Here is a 26693-nt window from a genome sequence, read left to right on the forward strand (position 1 = left end):
CAAAACGCAGAAAATCCCGAAGTAGAAAGATCTGGCTTTCAAGTTTGTTACAAGTGACATTAAAATAAAAGATTTTCAGAACCCCTTCTGATCAGGTTGGTGTACTTTGTCATCCGAAAAAACCATCATTCAATAAAAATCCTCTTCCACTGCTAAGACAGGAGAACAGTTGCTACACTGCTCCCACCTCTAGGCCATTGATAGGGCACTGACAGAAGTAATCCCAGGTATACCAACACTTTTTTTTCCACTTCTTGGATATCTGTTAGAGGAACTTCAGATCTAGTCTGATGCTCAGGATCAAGGAAGTACAAGTTTCAGCACCATTCACACTACGTGAAATTCAGTCACAGAAGCTTTGACACAACATATCTGCAAGGGCATTCAGGCATTGATTTACTATCGGTTGTTTTAAAGTGATTTTGCACACTTAATTTAGCATTTAGGAACTAAGCCAAAGAAATACTGTCATTTAGCTCAGAGGAAGTTAAGTTCTGTCACAAGAACAGGGACAGGGGGAAAAGGTTGGTACCATGGGAAGGTCCCAATAATGCGGACAAACAATTTAAAAAGGTGATAAAAGGAAAAACCACGAAACAAAGTAGTTGAAGGGAAAGTCAGATGATGAAAGACAACAAGAGGAGTAAGGAGACAGACAGAAGAGGTAACAGGCAAGAAGACAAAGGGGATCTCAGCAGCACAGGGAGCAGTACCTTCACCAGCTCAAAGGGGAAGCGCTCATGGAAGATGCGGTTAATCCTCGCTCCTCCTGACAGCTCATAGGTATCAATTTGGTCTCCAGAGCCCTCAATGCGTTTCTCAAAGTCCACAGCAAACTGCTGGACCATCCTGAAAGGGAACCAAGAGCATGAAGTAGAAGCCATGGCTGAGCAGTGCTCTCCGGGGAGGGACACGCAGCCCAGGCCACTCACTGAAGCAGAGCTTTGGTCTTGCGAGCAGGGTCATCAGGGCGAAAGTTCTTGTACTCCTCCACCTCCTTCTCAATGGAAAGGAGCTGGCTCTGGAGCTTGTTCCGCAGCCCTGGCAGGGTGTCACGGATGTGGTTGGTCAATTGCTGCACAAGAAGAAGGTTTAAGACAATAAACCTCTAGGTAGATACTGGGAAGAATTTTCTACCACTACGCTACAAAATAAAGAGGAATGCTCCTCTCTGTGTTCAGTTCTTCTGAGTGGTCCTAACAAAGTCTGTCCCAGGACAGATACCCTCAACTCATAGCTGGTATCCCACCTCCCCAGCTCCTGCCTATTGCAGACCTTCAGTTTACCTTCTAGTCTGGTACAAGACTCCAAATCACACAAGTCTCCTGACTCAAACCAAAGAATAAACTTCAATAAAAGTATTAGCATTTGCAATTCACACAAGGGTAAAGCCTATTGTGTCTTCAGATGAACCACTGACACCCAAGGTGGTGGCAAAGCCCTTTTTCAACAGGGTGACAAGGCAAGGTGGAAGGAGTCAAAACTACTGATGAGGTTGTAATAAGAGGGTTTCCACAGAGCACAGCTGTGGAAAACTCCAGTTTAAAGATGAATATTCCAGTAAGGGGAGAAAAAGGACAAAGTAATTCTTCACTTAAGAGAGTATTTGATGAGAGCAGAGAGGGAAGTAACAGTAAGTTGCTACTGTACAAGACAGAAGCTAAGGCAGCCTCAAGAGATAGGAAAAGGACTACCAGTATCACATTTAAATCAATCTTTGCAGCTTACTGTTAGGTACAGAGACTAATTGAAATTTAGAAGGTATCTTTTAACTTAACCAGAAAGACCTTGCATTCTGACAGTGCAAATACCATGAACCAACTACTAATTTTGTACCAGTGCCAGTGGAAGGACCAAGCACTGCTCTGCCTTTGGTGTGCAGGCTCCATTATTGGCCCCAATGTGTTTTGCTATATCAGTATTAAACAAGTCAGGCACATTCCATGAGATTTAGCACCAGAACACCTCTTATGACACAGAGGAGGAAGAGTTCACCAATTTTCACAAGTCTCACTGCAGCAAAGCCATTTACACTTTTATCAGTTTGCTGACCACAAGTTTTAGTTTCTCCTGTATTCTTCCACCTAGGAAGAGCCCTGATGGCCAGCACAGCCAGTGACACCGTGGGCAGCAGCTCTTAACTGTGGACAGTACCTGGTTCAGTACTTTCTGCAGGTAGGGGGTTCCCATGCGGTCAGCCATGTGTCTGTAGGCTGGGTGCGAGAGAAAAAACTTCCTCTCTGCAGCCAGAGCTGCCTGAATGTCCTTCTTGCCATCTATGTCCTTCTGACTTCTGTTGACTACACCAATATAACCTGCAAGAGTGGGGTCAGAGTCAGATGGTTGCAAGGATGAAGATGTAAATCAGACTCAGACTGAGAAGGAAGTTACCCAGCTGGCAGCACTGCAAAAGGGGGATTCCAGTGGTAACACATTATTAGGGACAGTTGGAAGAGTCTAAAATTAGAATTTCCTCTGAATGGCCCAGGTTCTGACACGTTGGTGTGCAGGGCAGAAATGAGTATGGAACAGAGAATTAGTTTATTTATTACTGTTCCCCAAACACAAAGCACACCCCAATCTCATTCATTTCAGACTCTTCTGTGAGAGGCCTTAGGACAGGTTCTTTGCCATGGCTATCTATACACAGCAGCTGCTACAGCCCAGAATCATTTCATCTATTTACTATGACAGGGAGGGGAGTCTTTTAGTCAGGAGATCCATTTTTGCTGCTTGCCTTATTAAAAGGAGAAAACAGAAAGTAAAGGTCTACATATGAAGGTCTAAATAACCAAAATATTCCTGTTAACAACCTGATTGATCCCTGTTCCCCAACTTTTCTCAGTTCCAGCTTGGAACAGAGGTGGCTTAACCACAAGTTGTACCAGATGTTACAGGAAGTGGATGCATTGGAGGAAGAGGAGGAGGTCAGGACACCTCACACAAGGAAAAAAGGAGATCATGGACAAAGCATGAGGAAAAGTACCTCTACGGAGTGGAAGCAATTTGTTTTCTAATACATCTCTTGCATCAGTTCCTTCGTCCATAAGATCCAGCTTCGTGATGACCCCAATGGTGCGTTGGCCTGTGGAAAAAACACAAACATACTTGTTCAAGCAAACAACTCATGTAATATTTTCCTCTCTTCACAGAGCTTACAGACTGCCCAACTTGGCTACTCAAGGGCTCTTGAACATTACAGTTCCTATCACATTCAAGAGGCCACAAGAGCAAAACAGATAAAAATTGAGCTCAGTTCTCAGTTATATCCTGCTGAATGCTAAGACACAGCAGAGAGGGATTTTAGTGCACATTTTCCTACTTTTCTCCAGGCCAAAAATCAGACAACTAAAGCAACTCTTCAGAAGTGGGGCTCAGACAAAGGAAGAAAAGAGGAGTAACAAAAATTCTATTACAGCAACTGTTAACACTCACAAATACCTCTCAGAAGAATGTTTGTTGGTGAAGATACATCCCAAGACAACAGAATGGAGCCCAGAGCTACTGGGTTAATCACAACCAAAAGGCAACAGGACAAATCAGGCCACTGTCCAGTAATGTCAGGCTAAATTAAGAGATATTTACCTTGAGGATCCACCTCCTTTGCGATCTTCAGGGCATCAGAATTGGCCAAATCAGAGTTGGCTGGGGACACAGCCAGGATGAGGCAATTCTCTTTGGTGACAAACTGCATGAGCATGTCTCGGATCTGGAACTCGATGTCAGGGGGCTGATCCCCCACGGGGACTTTTGTCATACCCGGCAGATCCACCAGAGTCAGGTTCAGGACTAGACAGGAAAGAGGAGACAGAATAATGGAGTGTTAACACAGGAATGTTCTGGTCTTTAAGTACCACCCATAGCTTTAGTGTCTGATATATAATGGGGATAAGAGATGCACACAGGAAAGCACACAGAGCTTTCCAGTTCCTTTTTGTTACTGCTTAATAAGAACTAGTTGCTACTTGTTACTAGTGTGATTGTCAGTGATCTCATCACCCTTCCCTTTAAATCACTTATTTTCACACTGATCAGGGAAACTGTGCCCTCAAAGTGCTTCCACATATGCTACACTGAAAGGGAAGGGATGACACTACACTTTTTTCAGTTCATAAGAGACTAGAAAGCCCAAAGAGTTGGTTCCACTGCATTAAGACTCACCATGGGGAGAGTAGACTCTGAGATTGATGGGCACAGGGGAAATCCCTTTGTTGGAGCCAGTAACACGATCCGTTTCAGCCTCAATCTCCAAACGGACCTCCTCAAAATCAGTGAATTTCTTTCCTTTGCAGTGTAGGAACTCGCCATATTCTGTTTAAAAACAAGCAGAGAGTCAAACCGTCACTGAAATCAGAGAAACGCTCAAAAGTGTAATGAAAGCATCACATCCGGAAGCAAAACACAACAAAACACAGCTGAAGGGATGAAATCTGAGATAATTCATTTGAGCCCAACATCTTCACAATCCAGCTTCGCTTTCAGCAGAGGTGGTCTCCTCACTTGCTTTCACTGAAGTAATAAGCCAGGACTTCCCCTGTTGATACCAACCAAACTTCTCATGCCCCTGCCTGCAGCAGCTGTGACTTCCCAGCTACACTGGGAGGTACCTTGGTACTCAGGAGAACTTGGACTAGCTCTGTGTCAAAGTGCTGGGGTGGTAAATAATAGTCTCACTATGTACTGAGAACAGACTCAAAGTCTTGAGAGAAAAAAGAAAAGTCAGATCTTCTCTTGACACGATTTTGAATTGGCTTGTGGTTGGTTTTGTTGTGTCAGTCCTTGAACAGGTTAACCAAACCAAGAACATTCTGTTCCAATTTAAAAGCCTCCTGAAAGTCAAATTGTCTCCTTGCTGTAGATAAGATTCTTGTCAGGTGAACTTGATCTAGCAAGGAGAAAATGAGTACCTTGAAACATTCACTTGCCATCTCCTGGATGAGATCTTACCATAACTTAAGGGAATATTAAACTTAAGGGGGATATTAAAATATCCTGCAAGTAAGTAGCAAAACCAGTGAACCGCTCAAAAGATCAACCACAGAATTCTGTAGCCTTCTATGGATTCCAGAGTTCTCACAGTGGTTTTTCAGCACATTATCTCACCCCCTTATTGCAGTACACTATCAGAAGGGTCATCTGGCTCTTAGATCTTACCCTCTCATGAGTCACAGCTGCACAGGTAAAGGAAAATTGTGATATGTGTATGAATGGAGCCTTGACTAATAAATTAAAAAAACCAAACAAACTATGAAGCATTTTGCTTGTGAACGCTTAATGCATCATTAATGTTAAACAGGAAAAACAGCTGCAGGTCATTTTTACTGGGGAAAATTCTTATTTCTTTTCTCCACACTGAGCAGTTTCGGTGATCAAATAAGACCTCTCCTAAGACAGTAATCCAGCTGGACACACAGGGAAGGGAGCTCACATACCTGTGCTGGCATTTACAAGCTGCAGGACCAGCGGGCGCCTGGTTACGATGCCAGATCCACGTGGCAGAAAGTCCCTGAAATGAAACAGGAAGTTTTGGATGAGTGAGTGATTGTTTCCTTCCCTTTTCACAGCTTTTCTGCTTCTATAAGCGTATGCGGATTCTAAGAGGGAGCCTCAGCCACAGGCACAAAAAAGCTTAAGGCACTAAAACCCAAGTTTGTTCTGAAGAAGTTTATACTCCCAGCACAGCCCCTCTAATCCTGTCTGTGACAGCACAGCTCCTTCAGCTGAAGTTCCAAGTTAACGATCAAGCCCATTTAATACAGACGTCTGTCTGTGCTTCAGAAAAAAAATAATCTCTTTCATCAGAAAGCAAAGAGAAGCTGAAGCAGTGCCTAAAAACTAGCCTGCCTCCTTTTGACAAAAACCAGTTACCCAAACTACAACAAAAATCCCTCACACCCCGCACTTGGGGCTTGAGAAGACACCACATTGTCCCAGTGAGCAAACACCACGTGACACAACTGAGGAATAACCAGCAGCCAAGGCAATAGCAATAACCAAGGCAATAGGAATAACCAAATGCCAATAACCAAGGCAAAAGCATCAGTTTCCTTTTATATTCACAAGAATCCTGATGTTCTGTGTACTTCAAATAATTTCAAAGGAAAGCAGCCTTTCACTCTCCTTCTCCAAATGCTGACTTAGCAGCCACAGCCCACCAGTTCTCCTTTGCCTTTCCTTTTCCCCCAATTGCTTCAAAACATGTTTCCTACAGCATGAATATAGTTTTCTCCGTTAAAAGAAGCCCTGCCCACACTGCCGGGATCCTGGCACACGATCCTCCCTCCCTTCATAGCTGTGGTAAGGAATAATTTTGCTAATTCAGGAGTAACTATTGACTCTGCTGAATGAGAAATCCCGACCTCTCCAATTTGAGGTCTTCCTCTTAGTCCTGCATGAACTTAAAGTTAAGTTCATCATCCATGAAGATGAGAAATGAGCTACTGTTTTAACACACCAGCCAAGGACTTGAGCAGTTCTGCCTCAGCTCCTGGTTTGGCCACTGATTTCCTATGTGATCCTATGGAGAAGTAAAAGAACTTGCATATTTCCCTTTCCTCAGCTATAAACATAATTCTCCATCTGTGGGAACGTCAGAATAACTTGGTAATATTAAAAACTAGAGAGTAACTTCAAGTGAAGGGAGCGTAAGGAGGCACTCTACAACTTCTAACACCTCAAATAAAAACATCTCCTATAAATTAGTGTAATGGAGTAATGGAACCTCTGGTACAACTCAGCCTGTAACCCACTCTCACTATTTTAGATTTTACAGAATTATAGAGCTAACTGGGGATTGTCTTTCATTTGTTTTTCAAATAATACAGCTCTAGTTTTTCCATTCCAGTGGGATTAACCCTGGAATCTCTGAGGCACTCTGTCATTCTAACAGTTTTCTGCTGTCTCAGCTCCATTCCTATAGATGTCCGTGGTCAATATGTGGAAATGTCCTATCCTGGCATCAGTTTTTAGCATAACAAATGTATCTGAGCTGCACTGACTTGTTTTGAACTTGTACCTGAGGAAAAGGAACCCTATTATTACATCCCCTTTCCAGCACAGCGACAGTGCTCTCCAACTTGTAGTATCAAGTCCTGCTTTACTGTAGGAAAAGGACCACTTGCATTTACAAGCATGAGGTCACTAGGAAGCAGGATTCCATTCATGTTGTACTCCATGTTTTCCTGAGTCTTTCTGCTTCAGCCAAAGTCCCGATTTTTCCGCTCTCCTTCTCATAGTTACTAAGGAAGAAAATCTCAGGACAAGGGTAGATGGGAAACCCATGTGACATCTGAGTTCCAGCATTATAAAAGAGATTCAATTTGTTGTGTTAACTGAAGTAGCTCCCAGGCTATTCCAAGGAAAAAAAAAAGTCCTCATATAAGACAAGACAACAAAGTCATAAGCCAAATTTAGTAGCCTAAATCAATGATCTTAGTGCTCCTTTAGTTATGAGTGAAAATGTGCAATCTGACCTCTATCATCAGAAAATTAATGTGTTCTGACCCACAAACTATTGGGAGGTAGATGCAGTTCAACTTTCAGGCCTTCTCTACACTTGATTCCCATCAGCAGTTTCAACCAAAAAGCTTTATTAAAAAAAACCTACAACTGATGCAGCCTCACCCCATTGTATCCATGTCATTTCCTATTCTTCTTCACTTCCTTTTTCTTTAGTCTCTCAGAAAAACTCCTTCCTCCTTCTGCTTCCAGCTAAGCCTTTCAAATCATAGAAACTAAGAGCATGGATTAGTAAATTCCACGAGGAGCTGGCAGGGCGCCGAGGAGAAGGGAGAGTACAGAGTCCTGCCTGCCCTCTTGCAGGGGCCACAAACTGCTTCTGCAAATAAACTACAACCACAGAGCATGTGTGGCACAAACGACATGCCCAGTACAGCTTGAGTTCACTTCAGAGCCTGGGGGAAGATCTACACACATACAGAGATATTGCTCCAGAAAGAGCAGTCTGAAATGATGACCTCAGGTCAGAACCAGGGGAACAACACACCAGATAAAACCCACCATGTACCAGGTGATTTGGGCAGGCAAGAGCAGGAGGGTTAAACTGGTTTATTCAATGTCTGCAAGGCAGACATGCAGTAGCAAGGCTGAAGGAGGAAAGAGGAAGATGGAATAAGTCTTCAGAGATAACATGTGCTGAGACAAGGCAGCCTCCAGCATGACATCAGAGCAGCCTCATTACATAACATCACTCTACAGGGCTGTGCCTGAAATGTGTTACTCAGATTGAGGGCACCAAACCTCTGTTTTTCTCCTTCACTTTGTATCATAAGAATTGGAAATTCCTTTTTTTGTTGCTTTTGTAACATGCAGAAGTGCATGACAGCATTTGATTTCCTATGCTTTTAAGCAGGAGTACCACACTGTGCCACTTCTTCTGGGTAGGCTTCAGCTAGAAAACACACAAAGAAGCAGCTAAAACAGACAGAGAAGCTGTACTCAGGGAATATAAATACTTAATTTGCTTCTATCTTCCTCAGCTATTGACTCAAAATTCCCTATCAAGATATTGATGTACTGGTTCTGGCAATGCAATTCCAAGAGTTGTATAAGAGTTTGAAAACTAGGCTCAGATAAACTACATTTCCCAAAACACCAGTTAATGGAAGACTCATTTACATGTATTTCACACTCATCTTTTATTAATAACTGTCAGAGAGAGGCTATCAAGGTAGGCAAACTCTTGGCCTGATCAGTGATAGATGTCCTCTTCTAAACCAAGACAACAAAAAGAACCAAGCATGAGTCTCAGGCTGAAAGAGTTCAGGCAGGGAAGTGACCTGAATTTTGCATTGCTCACTTCTGAAGTGCTTACACGTGGTTCTTGACCAGCCACCCCAGGGCGAGCCCAAATCATATCATCCCTTCCAGTCTTATTCCTATTTTCATATGCAGGGCTGCATTAAAGGGCAGATTTGGGCTAAAAGCTGCATTAGTAACACAGTAATAAAAAATACTGAAGGGATGGGAAACAATCTAGCAGCCACTGTAGACTGAAACAAAATCCAAACACGCTGGAAACATATTAAGGCAATCTTGATGTCACGCAATAATACATTTATAAACAGAACACTAGGAATTGAGGTTTCCCTAATAGTTCTGTTGGTTTGTTTATTTGTTTTAATTAAAGCCAAACACTATATACAAAAAGCCTCCGTGCATTGGGTAACTCATAATCCTACAGAACAACGAGGTGTTACTAGTGACAGAAAAAGCACATTTGCTCTGTAAAGGAGTTTCAGAGTTCACTTAATGACTTGCACAGTACAAAGGGTTAGAAGTTAAAAGGTAACATCAACCAAAGGCACTTCTTCCAGACTATTCATAAAACAAAGTAGATTGACAAATTGCTTGTGGAATTCAATATATATTGTATGGAAAGGGAATCAAAGATAGATGCAATCAAAAAAGTAGGAGAGATACCCATATGGAAAGTTTGGGATTACCCAAAGAGGCACACATTGAAACTTTCAGACATGTTTCTCGTGTTTATTCTTTGTTACTACACTGAAGAAAATGTGACTGCCTCCTTTAAAAGAAGCTACTTAGATGAGCTGGTTTGCTGGAGCAGGGGCACATTTGGTGCTAAAGAACACACACTCAATTTGGTGGACCAAAGAATACTTGCTTACTACTTTGGTCAAACACCTGATCTGATGTTTCCTTGTTAAACAAGGAATACTGAGATGCCTGGAGGAAGAATGAGTCCTAAAGCATCTCACTGATCATTATGGGCATGTTGTGCCCAGTCCACCAGCTTTGCTGGAATAAATGTTCTCAAACCCGATAAACACAAGAGCAGTGATTCCATGAGCCAGTCTGTCCCTTCATGCTTTGCCTGGAGTGTCAGCTCACTGCTTTAGCTTTGGGCTCCAAGGCTTAGAGATTCCTGCAACTGCTACAGTGGCATTTTATTCCAGCAATCTGGCATCTCTGTGATCCTGTAGCCACGATTCCAGTAGTGACAACCACGACTTCCTAACAGTGAAGGGCAGTATAACATAGTAATGGTATCCCTACACATCAGCTCAGACTGCAATTGCTTCTCCACAGATACTTTTGCACTGCAAATATCATCATGCATTCCCTCCTTCCACCAAATTCACATGGAAAGCACCTCTGCTGCTCATCTCCTTTGCATTGCACAGAGCCACTGTCTACTTTTTGGCAGCTCATCACTTTTATAAGAGGTCACTACAGAGCACTGGCCAAGAAATTTAATTTTGGCTATAAACGCACCCCTGAGAGGAGACTGCATTCATGCAGGTCTTCAGAGAGACCCAGAGACACTTTCCTTTTGCTGTTATCTTCTAAAATGCTCAATATGGCCACACAAGAAGACTTACTCCAACCCGTTATGTGGCACTACAAATGCATTTTTACAAGCCCTTGTAAAAACCAGCTCTGAACCCAGCAAGAATTCAATTTTCCAACAAGAAAGAGATACACAGATGATACACAGGCAAACCCGAGAACATGTGTCAGTGGACTATAAGTTTAATTTTGCCCCTGGTTTATTGAGCCCTGCAAACAAGCTACTCTTTGTACTACATAATTAAAACAGTTTCATACCTTCCTAGTGCCTGGAACCTGTATTTCTGAAAGGACTTTGAGCTAAAGCTTTCTTCACATGTGATTTTAGTCTTCACTGAAGTTGCAACAGAACTCACCAGCAGTCAAAACCAGTCCATGGTACCATCTCTTGTTCTACATGGAAGACAGACCAAATGCTTCTACCTCCACTTACTTTCCCTGCCTCCAGAAAAGCTCTTTGGAAAGCTGTTCATAGAGGGCTCTGAAATACAAATCTAGGCCTAATCTAGATATGCCAACACAGCATCCTTGCAGTCAATGGTTTGCCAGTCCTTTGAGATTCTTGTATTAGAAAGCACAAGAGAAGGTAAAGCCTCAATTAAAGAGCCAAAACAGCAGCTTATGAAGACATAAAAGTAGTTCCAAAGAACAGAAGTGAACACCACCATCTGATCATTTAATTTCAATTTGATTTCTTATTAAATGCCTATAGACAAATAGGGTATTAAGGGATGTGATTAATCCCCAGTTTGGATTATATTAGTTTCAGAAAATTAAAATTCAGACATCCTCCATAATTTCACATGGCTGTTTGTATTTTAATTCCAGTATTTGTAATTTCCTGTGTTCTGGTGGTGCCCAGGGACAGCAATTCAATCAGAACTGTGCTGCACAAAGCACTGTGCCAATATACTGCAAGAAATACAATCCTGCCCCTATGGATTTTACTGTCTGGTTACACAGTTCAGACCTGCTCCTGCTTAAGCTTTGAACTATCTTATCTGTCAAGTCTTGCAGTTGATCATTCATCACTCACACACATCCAGATCTAGAGTTCTTCATTAGCTCCTGACAACACTGTGCATTACAAGAATCCCAAGCCAATCTCAGGGTATTGGTACTTTTGACAAACAAGTCTCGCAATCATTGCACCAGCTGATAAAATCCACATCTTCATACAGGCTGTGAACAGCTTATACATTTCCCTGAACAGCACTTCATCTCACAGCACAACACTTAACGTTTTCAAACATATTCTTACTTCAGCACATCAAAATGAATCCTTAGAGCACAGGCTGACACCTAAGTGACACATCATCCACACACTAAAAATATTTACTATGAATCATGTTGACTCCTAAATAAACACCTCAGAAACAGTAGTAGCTTTCCACTTCTTGGACACTAAACTCCTGGTGCTCCTTCATATCAGACATCATCTAGTTCCACCAGAAGGAAGAAGCCTGATGCAGGACCTGCCCTTGGAGCACCTTCCTGGTCCAATCCTTCAAGTGACGTGCAAGTGCATCCGTAAGCAATTCCATAACTCGGATGTGGGGCAAGAACAAGGACAAATTTGTTCTTTCCCCTGCCACCCAGTAGGTTAACAAGAGCACTGCATTGCAGATTTAGACTTCCCTGTTAACTTTGTGGCCTCTACTCTTCCCTAAGTGTTTCTCAACTGAAAAAAGCCAGACAGGCCAAGAGGAACAGCAAACATTAAAAGCAGGTACATTATGAACAACACCCATTAACCTGCTAATCAAAATGTTTTTCTCTGTCCTTTGCTTTCATATTTTTTCATGCTGCACCATGTGAACTTGGACATCAGTCATACAGACTCAATCACATGGTAAGTCTCATTTCTAGTTAAGCCATGGGGGTTTTTTTGCTCTAAAGTTAGCACTCTTAGCTAAATTTAAGCCAGGGGATGTGTGTTATTTATCTGCCTGTCTCCACAGCACAAGCATGCCTAGTCCTGACCCACAGTGAAAGAAAGCAATTCCATAAGCACTTGGTATAGCACTGCTTAGGGTGTAATTGGTACTGGCCAGACAATGGATACATATAGAAATAAAGATCCATTGTAAGCACACCATTTTCCAGTATACTGGCAATATTATTGTGCACAGTGATTCATTATTCAAGAAAACAATTGTGAAAAATAAAGACAGGCAATAGTTCATGAGTGTCATCATAATATACATGTTAGCAGAAACAAAAAAAATTAAAGAGAAGGCTTCCCACTGCCTTGTACCTTGAGATCCTATTTACAATAGGGCAGAGGGAGGTTAACACTATTGTGCTGGCTTGGAACACTTACAAGTGCTTTGTTAAGTAGTTCTGGCCCTCAAACAGTCTCTCTAACACCTGGCCACCTTTCCCCCGAGCCAGTAACCAAAAGGGCCAAGCAGACAAGTGGGGGAGTTTGCTGTACATAAAATGAGCTGCCAAAAACCTACAGGTGCTGCCCAAGCAGGGAAAACACAACTGCTGGTATAAGAGGGACCCATTTAGAGCATCCTACTGGATAATTTGAAAACAAGAGTCAGAGAGGACAGAGAACGAACTAGAAAGTAACTTTTCAAGTTGGCACCTTCTCTCTGTCTGCCTTGAATTCTTCTATGCCCCTGCACAGCCTTGCAGCTGATACCAGCACAGGCCCAGCAAGTGAGGGGTCTTCAAACATGAAAGGACAGCAACTCTGCTAATTCACTGAAACAAATGAGTGTAGAAATAGGTTGTATTACATGTATTATACACATCCTGCTCCAGAACTAACATTATGATTTTCAAGGGAAGAATCATCTTTGTTTTGTTTCCTGTGTCTTTTACCACTGAGCAGGATGTGTGGTCTGGAGCTCTCCTGAATATTTTTCCCATATCATGCTCTCTCTTGATTCAAAGTAAGAAAAACGTAGTGTGTTCATAGAGTTAACACATGACCTAAATAAAGCCACATCAGAAACCTACATTTATTGCAAAACACAACATTTCAAAAACCATGACCCCACACCAGAGGCTCTGCTGAAAAGACAAGAAACCTTTCAGGAGACTGCCCCCTCCAAGAGAGCCCACCTCCATAGAAAGCTGCATGCCTGGCTGTTTGAAAGCCTACACAGTAAGTCTGGCCAGGCAAATCCAGCTCCTCGTGAACAGGCATAATGGTGAGGTTTGTTTCACTGACATTTGGGGCTAAATGATGTGCCATGGAGAGACAGCAGCTAAATGAGCTTCCATCTCAGCCATAGGGCTTGTCTTCTCATCCTGGGACACGGCACAATTATTGGCCACTGATCCAGATATACAGGTGACAGTCTCTAGTACTGTTGCCTTAGTAAGTTTTGGTAGAGCAGAGATCTTTCCTACAGAAGAGAACAAAGACTTGTTACTCAAAGGCACTATCATATTCACGTGCTCTTGTGGGTCTCATGCCTTGAACATCCAAAGCGTTAATCAAAAATGTGTTTTCCCCACTCAGAACACATTTGTTGAGCCAAGTGTGTGCTGAGGGGGCTCAGACAACTAGAGAGAGGGCACCCTGTGCAATTTTCTCTCACTTCAGCTGCAATGGTTGTGTCCAGACTTCAGCCTGCAGCACCTTCCCAGGCCCTGCGAAAGCCAAAAGGAAAGCACACAGCAATTTTTACAGGAACGCTTGCTTAGGAACAGCTCTCTCCCCCACCCCTCCCAGAGTACACTAAATCTCTTCCAGAGTGCACTAAATTCTGTGTTTCTGCCTTATCTCTGACTGCACAGACTGGTTCCCAGGAGCCATGGCATTCACTGTCTCTCTCATTCACTCTTTCCACATCTCCTTTCGCTGCATCCCAGCCCCTCTCCTGCACGTGCCTCTGTGCAGGTCTCTGGAAGCAGTGGGACAAGATAAGAAGTTTTCCATTGTTTGTTTTGATTTGAATCCTTTGGGCTGTCTTTTCTCCTGTTTCACACTCCACTAGCTTCAGGGTCCATCAAAATCTGGAAGACAGCTGTGTGCATTATGCCAAGTCATGGCTGCTCCCAGAGCCTCTGTGCACAACTTAATCAGATGCACAACTAAAGAGCTTCATGGCTGTGCTGCTTCCACAGAGCAAGAGACATCCAAGGAGGTCACAAGCGTTCTTACACTTTTAGTCAAAGGTCTGAGGGCCTGCAGAGTGAACTGGCACAGCCAAGAGTTTGCCCCAGGCATTTCTGCTGCTGTATGTCTGCAGCAATTCCAAGGAAGCCAGCACGCCCCAAGCTTTATGCTTGGTAGACCTTGCAGCAGGATCTGGCCTGACTTTCTAAGTCTACTATATATATATATTTTTAGATGACCTGAAAGTAAGGCAGAGATATTGCTATATTCTTCTGATGCTCCCCTGCAAATCCATAACCAGGATTATCCCATCCAATCAACTCACTGGCTGCACTACAAAGCATAAAGCAAGAATTTCTGCTAGAGCTGCCCTCCATCCCTAACTCAGTTTACATAACACATGGGGAAGTCCCTATATACAGACTTTCTACACAGATATTACCCTTTCTGTCAGTTTTCTGCTTTCCTTCTATCTAGAAATGTAAGCTCTCCCTCTCAGTCATTGCTGGAGCCTGGATAGGCAAGTGCCTTTAGGACCTGGGAGTCTGAAATACAGAGGTGTTGGTCAGTCCCTTCTGAAGGACCAGCACTGGCATCTTGCACAAGGGCACTGGGCCCATTTTCACAAACTTGGTACTACAGACCACTAGGAATATATGGGGTTTAGTAAGTACTGTTCTTATTTGAACCTGTTCGAGATTTATATTCATGCTTTGATCCCTTCTCTGGTTTTACAAGGTTCATTTTCATTTTAGAAAAAAAGGTTTCAAAATCATCACCCTCAGTCACAGGACTTCAAGTGCTGGGACCTTCTGAAAGCAGTACACCAAACACGACACATTTGGTGTACAATAATTTCATAATTTCATCAGCAAGCAACACTTCAAGCCTCTCTGAAAGATCTCTGCTTTCTCCAGACCTTGCAGACATCACAAACAGTTGTCAGCTCTTGCCTAGAAGGTGTGTTGAGACAGAGTTCATCCCCTCAGTCATCCCAACTGAGGGGTCTGGGCAGGACCCAGTCCCAGCTGCCTGCACTGTAATTCAGCCCCTCCTTTCTGCCTATGAGCAACCAAGGTTAAACTCTCTGGTTTTAAGTGGCATGGAGGGCTGTGACCCTGGAAATCCTGGCACATGATGACCATGTCCTGTGTCACCCCTGTGGAGGAAGCCTGCAATGGGGGCAGATTGGATCCACGTGCTCCTCTCCCTAATTGTGATCAGTGACTAGATAGATAATCCCTTCATGGGCTGCTGCTCTACAATTGCTGTGCAGCAGCCAATCCAATCTGAGCGCCAGAACCAGGCCCAGAGGGATAATTCCCCTCCTACTTCCCTAAAACATGGTGAAATCTACTGTTTCCATAGAAACAAATCAGTTTGATGCCCACACAGCTCCTGCATCCCTCACTGCTGGGCAGCAGCCCCAAGCTGCTGTGGCTGAGAGGTTTTAAGCAAGTGTCTACAGCTATAGGTCAAGAGTTTGCAGGAGGAACAAGAGGTACTCCCAGCACACAAACCCGACCATCTCATCCAAAATGCCATTTGCTTCAGTTCATCTCTGCTGGGAGAGAATTAATCAGGAATATTCTTCCCCTCCTCCATTTTGAGGGTTGACTTATCCGCCGGCTCCCTCCCTGCTCTCTTCACGCAGATGGGTCGGCCCAGAGTACGTGAGGACGTGGAACACCGATGGGAAATCAAAACAGGGCGCTCCAGCACCTCACGTGCACTCCTGAGCCAATTGATTCTTTGTGGTTTTGCAAGTAATAAAAACTATAAAGGGATTTTCTTGTCTGGAGCTCTGCATTTTACCGTGGGGGGTTATTTAGAGAGTGGTACAGCCGACAGTGCGTTGCCTGATCTCAAAAAGTCACTGCCCGTTATAGCAAATGCCGCATTGACTCCAGGCTGCAGATCCGGGGAAGGAGAGTCTGGAGAGAGCAGAAAACTGCAGCACTGCTGCTGTGCAGCTTCCTCTGGGATCCTCTGAGTAATAGAAAATGAAGTCCTGGATCTCGCTTGCTGCCTTGGGATATTCGAGGTAAAGAATAACACAGGACTGATTCTGCATGACAATATCAGGAACTCAAGGGAATGAGCAGCCTGGTGTATCCTGAATGGATGTGGCAGTAAGGATTACACATTTGTGGAAAATGCAGTTTTGATTTCAAGAATTAAAATCCCAGGAGGACGGAAACAAGGCTGGTTTCACTCATGTAAAAAAAAAATAACCATAACACTAGAAATATTGCACTGCATGATGTATTCTCCACCCCAGAAGCTGTAAACCAGACCTTTCTGCCTGCCTTGCTGAATTTTCACCATCACAACATGAGAGCAAGCTTTCCTCCAAATTATATACACCCTAGCAAAAAAAAAAAAAAAAAAAAAAAAAAGTAAATTTTATCTCCAGAATCTCCCAGCAATTTCCAGTCTCAAAGAAGACAATACCAGGCATCAGCAACACCCCAGAGCATCAAATAGTCCAGTCCTGATGGCAGAAGCAAAGAAAGACAGGTTTCTTTAAGGCCATAAAGGTAAATCCATGACCAAGCATCTTTGCTTGTCTCCTTCTCAAGCTGCACTGATCTGTCATAACACTGCAGCAACACTTCTCTGCTTTGGCACAAACAAACCTACTGACAAACCCTGGCTTTGCCATAACAGCAGCGCTGCAGCCTTGAAAAGCATGACCTGTTCAGCACCTGCAACTTGAGCTGGGAGAAAACAAAAGGACAAGCTGTACACTAAAACTCTGGGACAGGAATGGTTGATGGGAAAGCACAGCCACAGTAACGCCCCGGGATTAATGGATGCTAAGGCCGATGAGCAGCAGGCTGACCTTGCTATTTCCCACCACCAGTGTCTTAATCTGCCCGAGCTCTCTGGAGCCAAGCTGCAGCTGAGTCCAGACTAAAGGCTGCCCAGCAGGAAAGGCTCCTCTGTGTTCAGGGACACCACTAGACTGTGCAGCAGTAACTAATATTTGTGCTGCCCATCATGTGGAGACTCTGGATAAAAAGGGGTTTATCCCCCTTTTTGTCCTTCTCTCCTGCAGAGAAGGAAACCAGGTAAAATGGCAGACTCAAAGATACCAAATACTTGTGCTAAGTATCATCTTAGATTTCATTTCAGAACTCCACCACCTCTGGAGTCCTGGTATTTGCTGCAAGACCCAAGAGAAGAACAAATGTAGCTCAAGGCACATTTCATCACAGCAGGATGACACTTCCTCCACTCCCAGGCAGCACCGTGTGCTCAAAAAGGAGACAGTCTGCCCAGAGCCTGAAAGGTACCAAGGGTACATACAGCTGAAAGAGTTCCTTGGAAAAGGCAAAGTCATTTTGATGAGCCCACAGATACAAACCCAAACGGAAGCTGCATGAGGAAGGAGGGTACCTCAAACCACGATGTGCTTATTAGTGGCTACACATGGGTGGTGGATTTATAAAGTTGAATGCATGGACCCTGATGGTTTATCTCAGGTAGTGGTAAGAGACAGAGTGTGTTGTGGATGGGGAGGAAGGCTGCTTCCTTTCCAACAGGCCAGGCAGGAAGGACAGAATTCCGTGGGGCAACAGAGTTATGCCACACTTGGGCACCCTGACCAAACTGTCCACAGTACATGGTTGTCTTGCAGAGGGAATTCAAGATGCCAATTTACACCTCTGGAGAAGTATGCAGGAACAGTGCCAGGCTCCTTGCTATGAACTGCACCTCTGCAGTTCCAGATATAATTAGGATCACCCTGGCTGGCAACGTGGTGCAGAGGCTCTGCCTCCTAAGCCCTTGAAGAAGATCCAGCAGACTGACTGCTCTGCACTAGAGATGTTGGCAAAGTCAGAGGCACTAAACTCTACTTCAAAAACCACACAAGACACCTCTGTTTCAGGCTACACCAGAATGAAAGTTGGATCAATAGTCTCAGAAGAGATGAGCTTTTCACCTCCTGGCTGGTTCCAAAGTCCTTTTGAGCAACTGGTGAAACAGCACTTCTTATGTCCCAGAAGTTTTCTCTGTTCAAGTTTGGACAGTGACCATAGGAGGTGACAAAAAGGCTGAGCTTAAATAAAAAAAAAACAAAAAATAGGAAGGTCAAAACTGGTGTTGCCTTATCAGTGGGCATTCTGAACCCATAGCAAAGTTGTGGCATAGTCACCTGGACAAACAGATCACAGCCTTACAGTCTTCCATTCCTCTCCTTGTTTTCCAAAACTAAAGGGTTTAACTAAATTCTTCCCCCTGGTATCTCCCTTCCGCTTGTTTAAACCAATACACTGATTTCTAAGACATTTGCTTTTGCCCATCCAGGTGTCCAGTGTGAGTTCAACTTAGTCCAAAAAGAAGATAGCAAAATATCAAGTGCCAATGCAACGCCTCACTTGTTCTTTTGCACTTAAGTATTCTTTTAATATCATTCTTTCAATGGTCTATACAAATTCATTCAGGAAATGGACCCTTTCTCTAAGATGAGTTTAGGGTGCCTGGTAGTTTGCAGGTCCCAAATAACAAACACAACTTGTATGAAATGAACAAGCATAAATAGAGTAATGTTTAAGAACAGGAACAAATCAAAGTAGCACAGCCCAGAGGGAAGAAGTAAATTGCTGGGATCTCTGCTGAGAGCTGTGTGATGTAGAGGAGGTGACCTGAGTTTCAGTGCTGGAGCTGCAGCATCAGCTCTGCAGTGACACATGTCATGCACCAATCCCTGAGGGTATATTCTGCATTTCGGGATGTACCAACCTCCTCCTCACCCCCAGCTATAACCCCACTGCGACACATCTCCTCTCAAGGCCACCACCGTGCTCAGGCAACTCCCAGCTATTCATAGAGGAGCTTCTATTAAAAGTAAAAGCACAATCAGCTTAAGAAATAGCCAGAGATTACACGAGAGATCACAGCAGCCAGAAAGAGAGAAAACCAACCATGTGCATTAGAATCAAGGGGTCCCATCCTGACCCAGAGCAGTGTAAGCTCAGGGTAAATCATAAACAAGTCAGTGAGGCTAAATATCACCATAAATCCTGTGAGGGTTAGAGCTTTGTTGTTTATTGGTTTAATTCTGAACTAACAGGTCATCAGGTATATTCCCCTGCTGGCAGAGAATTGTTCCTGTGCTGGAAGACAGGTGGCAAATGGACAGTTATTTTCATTATAAGCCTCTCTTTGTAGAAGTCTGTAAGTACTTGGATGAGGAAGAGCTCTCAGAGCTGAAACAGGCTGTTAATTTGTCAGAGCCCTGAGTCAGATCCTACGTAACTTGCTCTGTCTTAACACATGCAAGAGTGGCAGGAAAGCAAAGAGGAGGAACTGAACAAAGACTTCAGATTTTTGCTTTTAGATACCTCTTTCCTTGTTTTAAGAAATTCAGCATGGCCTCCCCCATCCCTGGATCTCCATTCTCAAGAAGAAGGAAAAAAAAAAAAAAAGAGGCAAAAATAATAGTTTTTCCTAGTGCTCTCCAGGGTAAGTTAGCTCTGCTGTGAAAACATTTGCAGATGTCGAGAATCAACTGCTCAGCATCTCTGTAGACTTCTGCCTATTGATACCATGAGAAAGGGTCTAAATGCATCTGAAAAACTACTCTGAAATACAGCTGCAGTTTATGCTCGGCTTTTATACAGCATTACAGCAACACTGCCTGGCTCTGCAGCCAAAATCCACAGCAGTATCAGTTTAATATTGGCTGTGTCCTCTCTCAGACATCCCATATACTACACTGGCCATTCTTGCAGGAGGAGTGTTTCCCAGCCACAAAATGACAGTCAGAGCCCAGCAGTTCCCATGTCTGTTGTGTTAACTCTTCACCCTTCCACACCACTGCAACAACGCAACCTAAAGCCATAAGAAACAGGAAAGGGAGAGTTAAAGGGGACTGGTGAGGCAATACATTATTAAAATATTATTTTCAGCCCTAGAGACTCGAGTTCAATTCCCATTTCCGTCACAAGTGAGGCACTGGGTTTATTCCAAACCTCATTTTGTATAATTTATTGTTCATTGCGACTGCAACACAAGTATTTTAGCAGAGCTTATAGTTTTGGGACTAAGCCCTGATTTTCAGGAAGGGAAGAGATGACAGTGCAGGTCTCAGAAGTTCTGGGATTCTTTATACTTGTCTCCAGGAGCACTTAGGGAAACAGCATCATTTAAAGAAAAAAAAAAAGGACCCTCAAACCACCACGTTAGAAATTGCTGTTTTCAATAAATAAGCTACACTGCTCTTCTGTTTGCTCAGTTGCTGTGGCCAGGGCTCTAAGAAAAGCCACACAAGTCACAAGACTTGCAGAAAAATGGCAGGAGCTGGCAAGTTTGCTCCCAGTCAGCGAGACACAGCTTGAGGAGCTTGCATAACGCCTGCTTCCAAGAAGCTTCCAAGAGCACGTTATGCTGCATTGCAAGAAGCTGCTAACCAGGGACCATCTCGCTTCCATTTGGTCATGGCTGGGTCTGCCAAAACTTGCCATGTCAGATGCTCTGGAGAAAAGAGAGACGCTGTTAGATTTCAGACTCAGGGCTCGTTCTTCCTGTCCAGTGTCTTGAAGGAAAGAAAGGAGTTATCTACTGTAGTCAGCACCAGGCTCGGAGCTGTGATAAGCCTGAAGGTCACGAAGGAAGCAAACATCAGCAACTTAATTATCCTGCCTGCCCATCTATATAAAATAGCTTTAGAAAACTATTGAGCTACTTTATATTCAACTGTTATTAAAATATTTACTAATAGGACTCTGAAAACAAAGCTGGACCTAAGGACAAAGTATCAATGAGTCACCTGGAATAATTGTTTAAATATCTAATATTAAATTGTGTCCTCCTGTTGCAGTGTTTTGATGCAGTCTTGCCTGTTGCTGAGTGAACACTGAAATGTTCTCAGCCCTCTCTCTTCACAGCTACCCCAGTATTTATAGTAGATAGTCCTGAGCAAGACATCCAGTTCTTATGACTAAACTCCATCAAGTTATCCCAAAATAAGCATGATGTGTGCTTCAAAAGGATCACAGATAAATGTAAATAAAGAGAAATAGCTTTTTGGAGCTTTCAGAACCAGTCCTGCTTGCAGTCTGACCAGACCATCCAAGTGCTAAAAGTCAGTAGGGACAAAACCCTGAGCTCATTCCTCCTGTGCCACCCAACTCTGCTCTGAAAGACCATGCTCAAAAACTCAAGTGCTACCAGCTCATCTAGGGCAGCCTCTCATCTCCCAGTGCTTTCTAAGAATACCCTGACTCCTCAAATCCAGTACCTGACCTATGCCAGCAGCCAAAAGTAGCTGCACCAGACCCAGCCTCTGCAGAGCAGACCTAAGTAACCAACAACACTGAACAAACCAACCTGCATGAGCGGCTAAAGCTCTTGGCACAACACTTCTGGAGAGAAGGCAGGTCTTTCCAAGGGCTCATACAGGGGGAGTTTTCCATTATTTCTAAGAAAAACAGTTTAGTACTTTATGATCAACTTTTTCTAGTCTTATTTCAAGTGTCCATTAATAACATACACCTACATGACATACATGATAGACACCAAGAGCCTCTCCTTTAAGGAAGGAGAAAAAGGTATAAGAATTAGTCACTAAGAATTTAACTTCACTCAAGGCTGAACACGTCCATCTGCCTGTAATTAGAGACAATATTCTCTTACCTTGAGCCTCCACTCTCTATTAGGATGTGCAAAACCAGGTCTGAGACCAGCAAAAGAAAATTTCATGTGGAATGAGGAACTGTCCCACTAGTGAGCTATTTTCCCACCATGCATGACTAGATTTTTTTTTTTTTTTCCTTTGGACCAGATTTAGTTTTAGCTCTCCTCCCAACTAGCAGTACTCTGACTCATATGGTTACAGATCTGTGAGTCCAAGAAGGAAAAAGTATTACACCCAAAGCTTTTTGGGTGGTTTTTTTTTTTCAGTGGCTATTAAAGAAGTAGGTTTACCCTGCATATTTATCAGTAAATTTCCTTCCACAGACGCCACCTCAAAACCAATTTTACACTGGGCACATAGGCTGAGCACCATATGCTTCTAAATGACTGCCTGCCACCCCTTCAGTAAGTCTTCTGGTTTTGCCACTCAAATGCACTGCCTGAAACAAAAATCTGAGTGCTGGCTCGCATGGGTGGAGCACACATGGGTTTGTTCTTGTCTAATAAATTCGCTGCTCAAGGCATCATAATAAGTTTCACCCCAATAGCTGGAACACAGCAAGAACTGTTGTCTTGATTAACTTAGGCTAAGTTGTCAACTTCTTCCATTTCTCCTCAAAAAGGTCCATCTTAAAGATGCCAAGAAATCCTTACTCAGGAGGGCTTTTACTCACACTTGTACAGACTCAAACCTGAAGTACAGAGCTGGGACATTCAGGAATTCACCAGAGCAGGAAGGGGATCAGCTTCCTGCCTTAGAACAACATTTTCAGAAGCTGCCTCAGACAGGAGCAGTCTCAGACAGACTCCCACTTCTGTTTAAGTCTAGCTGGGTTCTACCTGCTGGGAGCATCTGGAGAAATCAGGTTCAAGGACTTGGCTTGGCATTCCCACTCAGACACTGAATGGCTTCTGAAAACAATCTGTACTCTTTAAAAACAGAAGCTCAACTCTGCTTTGCCTGGGTTTATTTAGGGTTTTTTGACTGTGTGATAAGCATGTCAAGTTTTGAAAAGCAGTAACAGCTGACAGTTCAGCACAGAGGAATGCTTGTAGGAACTTCTGATTTCTCTCCCCACTGGTTCTGTACACGCTTTACAGCCCAGTATCACAGCACACCGTTTACTGAGCAAACACACAACAAATTCCACAACACTTACTTTATCTCAATGTACAGTAAGGACTAATCAGAACTCCGGATGCTCTAAGACTCTCAACTTGAGGATTATCAGGGTAACCAGGAAGAGTTTACACAAGCAGAGGCGGCATCCCTGATCTGTCAGCTCTCAGGTGACAAATTCCAGCAATGACAAGGCCACCTGTCATTTTCACACTCCAGTAGGTTCAGGCAAACACCAACTTGCACAGCACTGAGCATCAGCTTCCCAACTGGAGATACAGCTGGTTTCCTTTCCCTGGGTAAATTCTGATATGATCTGAGACATGCCATAAGGATCTCTTTTCCTAGAGAATACAAGGCTGGTGGGCAGTTACCAGAAGCATGAGATCATCACTAAAGAGTTAAGCTGAAGAATACAGACAGCAAGATCTGCAGAGAACCTGTAACTGCTGCAGGAAGTAGAAAAAAAATATTAGACTTGTATTTATCTGAGCCAACCCCTATAGCATTAAAGCAAGTCAACAGAGAACAAACACAGGCAGACACTGATGCTAATCTGCAAACACTGAGATTCATGGGTTTTTCCCTTACAGCCATCCATGTTATGTTATAATTTAACTTAATTATGTATCTCCTTCTAGCATTCCTCCCCCCACAAGTGTTTGCACAGAGCTGTACAGATTTCTCTTAAGTGAAATTATTTTTTCTTGAGGTCTGCTATAACACATTACCCATTTCCCCCCAGTGCTGCACATTTTCTTCCTTCCCCATTTAATCTAAGATGAAAATAGGTATTTCCTTCATTGGAGACCAAAGTCTTGCTGCCATGTGAAGGACTTATTTGACCATGATTTATTTCTCTATACAGCAGAATCCTACTTCTGGCGCTTGCACCATCCACTGCAATCCTAAATAAGTCAGTTCCCAAGCAGTGCTTATGCCTTTAACCTGCTAATACACCACAGGATTTGGTTGGCTCACAGATGTATTTATCATACAACAATTAAGGGTCCATGACTTGCAATTAATCTCTCTGCCAGCACCTGGGCATGTAAACACATCTCAAATCACAGTACAAAAAAAATTAGAAGAATCATATTTAAGAACTCCTTTCATGTCCAGAGCAGAGCAACATAGTGAGTGTACCTTTGTGTTTAAATTTAAATCTGCTGCTGAAGTAGTGCAATGATGCTCAGCACTACCCAGCACAGCAGACATCCACACTCTATACATAACACAGCTATGATTTTTACAAGTTTTAACCACTCAGTTCTCAGCATTCAAGTTCACAAACCACATACTGCAGAAGCAGCATGAGCAACCTAAAAGCACAAAGATCATTGACAAAACAGTTTTCCTGCAGGAACACGCCAAGTATCTGCATCTCTCTATGCATCCCTTTAGGATCTTTCACTTCTAGGTAGTTGCTAAATGCTGCTGTTGGCCTCTGGAAGTTTTTTGCTGGAGAAGCCTCCCATAACAAAGCAAAGTATGTGTTATCAAAGGAAGGCATTCTCTCATCATATCTTGGGGTTGTAAGTATCTCTAAATGGCTGGGGAAGGTTGAGATATGAAGAGATTAAGTTGCTCCTCAAAGTTGCACCTGAAGCCAAACTAAATCCCGTGGCCTCAGGATCTAGCTTTGCATCCTCAGTATGGGACATCACTGCTGGCCCGTGCCTGATTTTGTCAAGGCAATTACTGCAGCACAAGTGCTGTGCTTAATTGGCATTTAGCCTTTCCACTGCCACAGGCGTTGCAATGCTGCATATTCCCTGCTCTTTTATCCATGTGGAAATTTCAGTGTTCTACGAAAGGCAAGGTTAGCCCAACACAGATGAGTTTAGGTCCATGCCTGCCTCCAGTTCCTTTCAGACAACATACAAACATCAGCTAATTCAGCACAGACCATCTGAGCCTGGTGGCAGACTGCTAAGGGCCCCTATCTGGGGTGTAAAAGCTCCCAGGAGAGGATGCTTTCAGGGTACCAGTCACCAGCTCAGGTCTGGGGTCAAGTAAACACCGATTCACTTCCCACAACTTTTTGATTGGGTTCCTTGATCATAAACAAGATGGTTTTATCTCCACTCAAGTCCTTCCACCTACTGTTCCCAGCCCTTAGTCACTGCCTCCTCAGCAGCCCCCTTAAACCATCTGTTCTAGAGAAGTCAGAGGTGCCTCGTTTTCTCCACAAAGAGCCAGGCAGCTGTCCCAGCACCCTGCCTTGGATCAGACACCACCACCACAGGGCACAGACATACAGGGAACCATCTGAACACAGCCCAGTGCTTTCAGTTTTCCTGTTTGTAAAGTACAGATAACAGTAATACTCCCACAAATTCAAAGATTTGTGTAACAGTGCTCTGAGATCACAGGATTTAAAGAAAACACATTTGTTATTTTCACATGGCAAAATAAGAGTGGCATGAACATGGATGATTATACAAACAGCTTCGTGGGCTGTCTTATACATCCCCCTTATTGGTCCTTCGGGCTCTCAAGTCAAATTAGCACATACCACATGCTTTGTTCTTTTCATCAGACCAATTTTGCTGGTATTGGTGCCTGCTCCAAGACCTTCTTATTTAAAAAAGGTGGCAGCAGAGAAGTAACACCTTAAGAATAGACTAAATGATCCCTGAGGTCCCTTCCAACCCGAGTTATCCTACAAGCCTATAACCACACCAACAGGAAATGCCTGGAGCTGACCCGATTAACCTTCCTTTCAGTTCTGGGGCCCAGGATAAACCAGTCTACGAAGAGATGTGTCACCTGTCTGGCTTCTACGTGGCTTCTCTCGTCTCTTCAATGATTTTAACACCATCATCCTGTATCCTAGTCACCATGCTGAGTCTCCAGCAGCAAGAGCACACATAGCAGCCACACTGACATCTGGTATTATAAATACAAGCTCTGCACTGTTGGATAATCTGTTAACAGCAGAGTAAAGTGTCACTGAAAGAGCAATTAGCAGCAGCTAGTAAGCCATCACATTCAGGAGGAAAAAAAATATGTTTGGTAAGATGTGCAACTAAATATTGACGGCAGTCAGTATCGCTCCTCTCTGCTTCGAGGTTTCCAGCAAGTGTGGAACTCATTGCTACTGCAAGGTGCCCACAGCAGCCCTAGACTGAAGCTCTGCATTGCCACAGCACAGCTCTGGCAGGGGGCAAGTGTCCCCTGTTAGGGGAACATGGCTTGGTGACAATTTGAAAGGAGTCTCACAAGTCAAGAGCAGGGAAACCGGCCCTGGCAGGGCCTCCAGCCCCTCTGCTGAAGTGTCCACATCAGCCAGCACCAACCACATCAGCATTTGTTCTTGCAGAGATTTCCATCCACTCAGAGAGAAACTCATCAGCACTCACATTCACTGTGCAGCAGCAGCTGCTGAGCAATAGCTGCACCACCATCCTGGTATCAAGCTGCAGCAGTGACATATGTCATGTCCACACTACAGCAATGATTGTATTTGTACACAGTAGGTCTACACACAATTTCTTCTTATGCCTATTCAGA

General features: G+C 43.6%; 1 protein-coding gene across 16 annotated transcripts in view; it reads right to left on the reverse strand.

Moving 5' to 3' along the window:
- Positions 1-26693, reverse strand: part of DNM1 (dynamin 1) — a 66761-nt gene that overhangs the window by 37421 nt on the left and 2647 nt on the right. For all 16 annotated transcript variants that reach the window (XR_001873998.1, XR_001873999.1, XM_017810085.1 and 13 more), the window contains exons 2-8: positions 5433-5506; positions 4162-4311; positions 3586-3789; positions 2987-3085; positions 2155-2315; positions 933-1075; positions 714-849 (exon numbers count right to left, since the gene is read on the reverse strand). Coding sequence is in view for 14 of the 16 variants with exons in the window: in XM_017810085.1 (XP_017665574.1) it covers positions 714-849; positions 933-1075; positions 2155-2315; positions 2987-3085; positions 3586-3789; positions 4162-4311; positions 5433-5506 (967 nt within the window). In the remaining 2 variants the exon portion in view is untranslated. The remainder of the gene's footprint in view (positions 1-713; positions 850-932; positions 1076-2154; positions 2316-2986; positions 3086-3585; positions 3790-4161; positions 4312-5432; positions 5507-26693) is intronic.

Source organism: Lepidothrix coronata, unplaced genomic scaffold (assembly GCF_001604755.1).
Source record: "Lepidothrix coronata isolate B3197 unplaced genomic scaffold, Lepidothrix_coronata-1.0 Scaffold28, whole genome shotgun sequence".
NCBI classification, from domain to species: Eukaryota; Metazoa; Chordata; class Aves; order Passeriformes; family Pipridae; genus Lepidothrix; species Lepidothrix coronata.